At 47.1% G+C, this 1428-nt stretch overlaps 1 protein-coding gene across 2 annotated transcripts in view; it reads left to right on the top strand.

Moving 5' to 3' along the window:
- Positions 1–1010, top strand: part of LOC145450366 (muscarinic acetylcholine receptor M2-like) — a 45107-nt gene extending 44097 nt beyond the window's left edge. For both annotated transcript variants that reach the window (XM_080328878.1, XM_080328877.1), the window contains one exon: positions 7–1010. In XM_080328878.1, coding sequence (XP_080185004.1) covers positions 7–841 — 835 coding nt within the window. In that variant the 3' untranslated portion in view covers positions 842–1010. The remainder of the gene's footprint in view (positions 1–6) is intronic.
- The last annotated feature ends 418 nt before the right edge of the window (positions 1011–1428 follow it).

Raw genomic sequence — 1428 nt, 5'->3', positions numbered from 1 at the left:
TCACAGAGGTGTCTCGTCCATGATTGCTAACGCCACGCAATCCATGTCAGACCGCTACACACGGGTCTGGAATCCACGCCAGCAAATCAAAGTCTTTTTCCAAAAGCGAGACACCGCATCGCCGACCGGCATCGAACTCGAAAACCCGCCAGTTCAAAACAACGCAGAAGTCAACGGCAACATCATCATCAATCATGGGACGAAACTGCAGAACGATCTGATCACTTGTGATCAGCCCGCGACCGCTCTGTTGTCCGGGGAGCGATGTAGCGGATCTCCCAATTCGTTATTCGCACACCATGACGGAAAGTCTCTCAAAAGAGAGAATAGCAGAAGCGCTTCCGAAGCTGAAGCCAGCGAGTCCCGGCCGTCCGTGACCAAGTCGGAAGAAAACATTCAGCCGTACGAACGACCGGCGTCGTGTATCGCCGACAATAAGGCTAAAAATAAAACCACTAAAAAGTATCCAAGAATAATGAAACGCACGTCGACCACTTCTATCCTCAGTAAAAGCACTGAAATGCGGCTTAATCGCGAGAAACGCGCCACCACTCTCCTCAAAAGTATTCTAATTTGTTTCATTTCGCTATGGTTACCGTACAACATCATAGTGGTCGTCAGCGGGCTGTGCGCTTCGTGCGACATATCCAGCTTCATGTGGAAATTAAGCTACTGGCTTTGCTACTTGAACAGCACTGCCAATCCGTTTTGTTACGGATATTGCAACGAAAATTTTCAGCGCACGTTCAGAGCGTTGCTGACGCACAAATGGTGGACGCGACAGGGCAGGCGGAATATGCGACATCGCGTGGGGAATAGGACGACGGTGAGGCGCGTGTAACAAGTAGGCACGCGTTTCGAGTAGTTATACTGCTAGCTCTACATTTATTATTTATCAGGTAAATCAACTGTTATTGTGTCGATGCTGCCGTTGCGCCTATTTACTGAAATACTTGTTTGCAAATAACAGTTTCATGCTCGTCTTTTTATAAAGTCTTCCGAGTCACTCATGAGGATATTTGTATAAGAGACTCCAATACTGCCGAATATAGAAAATGCGACAGTTGCTTTCAGTGTCGGGGGCATATATCAGCAGTGAGCATGAGCCACTTCAGCACGTGTATAAAAAGTTAGTGATGGATTTAGGGTTAGCGTTAGAATATAAGGATTAGCCTAATTTTGATGTTCCGATTTTGGTTGGAGTTGGGTCTATATATACTCCATCAATGCGTCCGACCAGCGAGACACCACCAGAGGGAAGTCAGCCTCGAAATTGCTACTTGACGATATCGTAGCACTAACGGTTGTATCATCAAAAATCCTCAGGCCACGCATTTCATCGACCACGGGCCTGTCTTGTTGAACGAAAGAGAAAGAGGGAGAGAGAAAATGAGAGAGAGCACCAAAGAGAGAGAGAGGGAGAGAGAT

Source organism: Botryllus schlosseri, chromosome 11, assembly GCF_051294905.1.
Source record: "Botryllus schlosseri isolate E-star chromosome 11, Bs_hap1, whole genome shotgun sequence".
NCBI lineage: Eukaryota > Metazoa > Chordata > Ascidiacea > Stolidobranchia > Styelidae > Botryllus > Botryllus schlosseri.
Note: the sequence above shows the minus strand (reverse complement) of the source record. Positions and strands in the feature narration are given on the sequence as shown.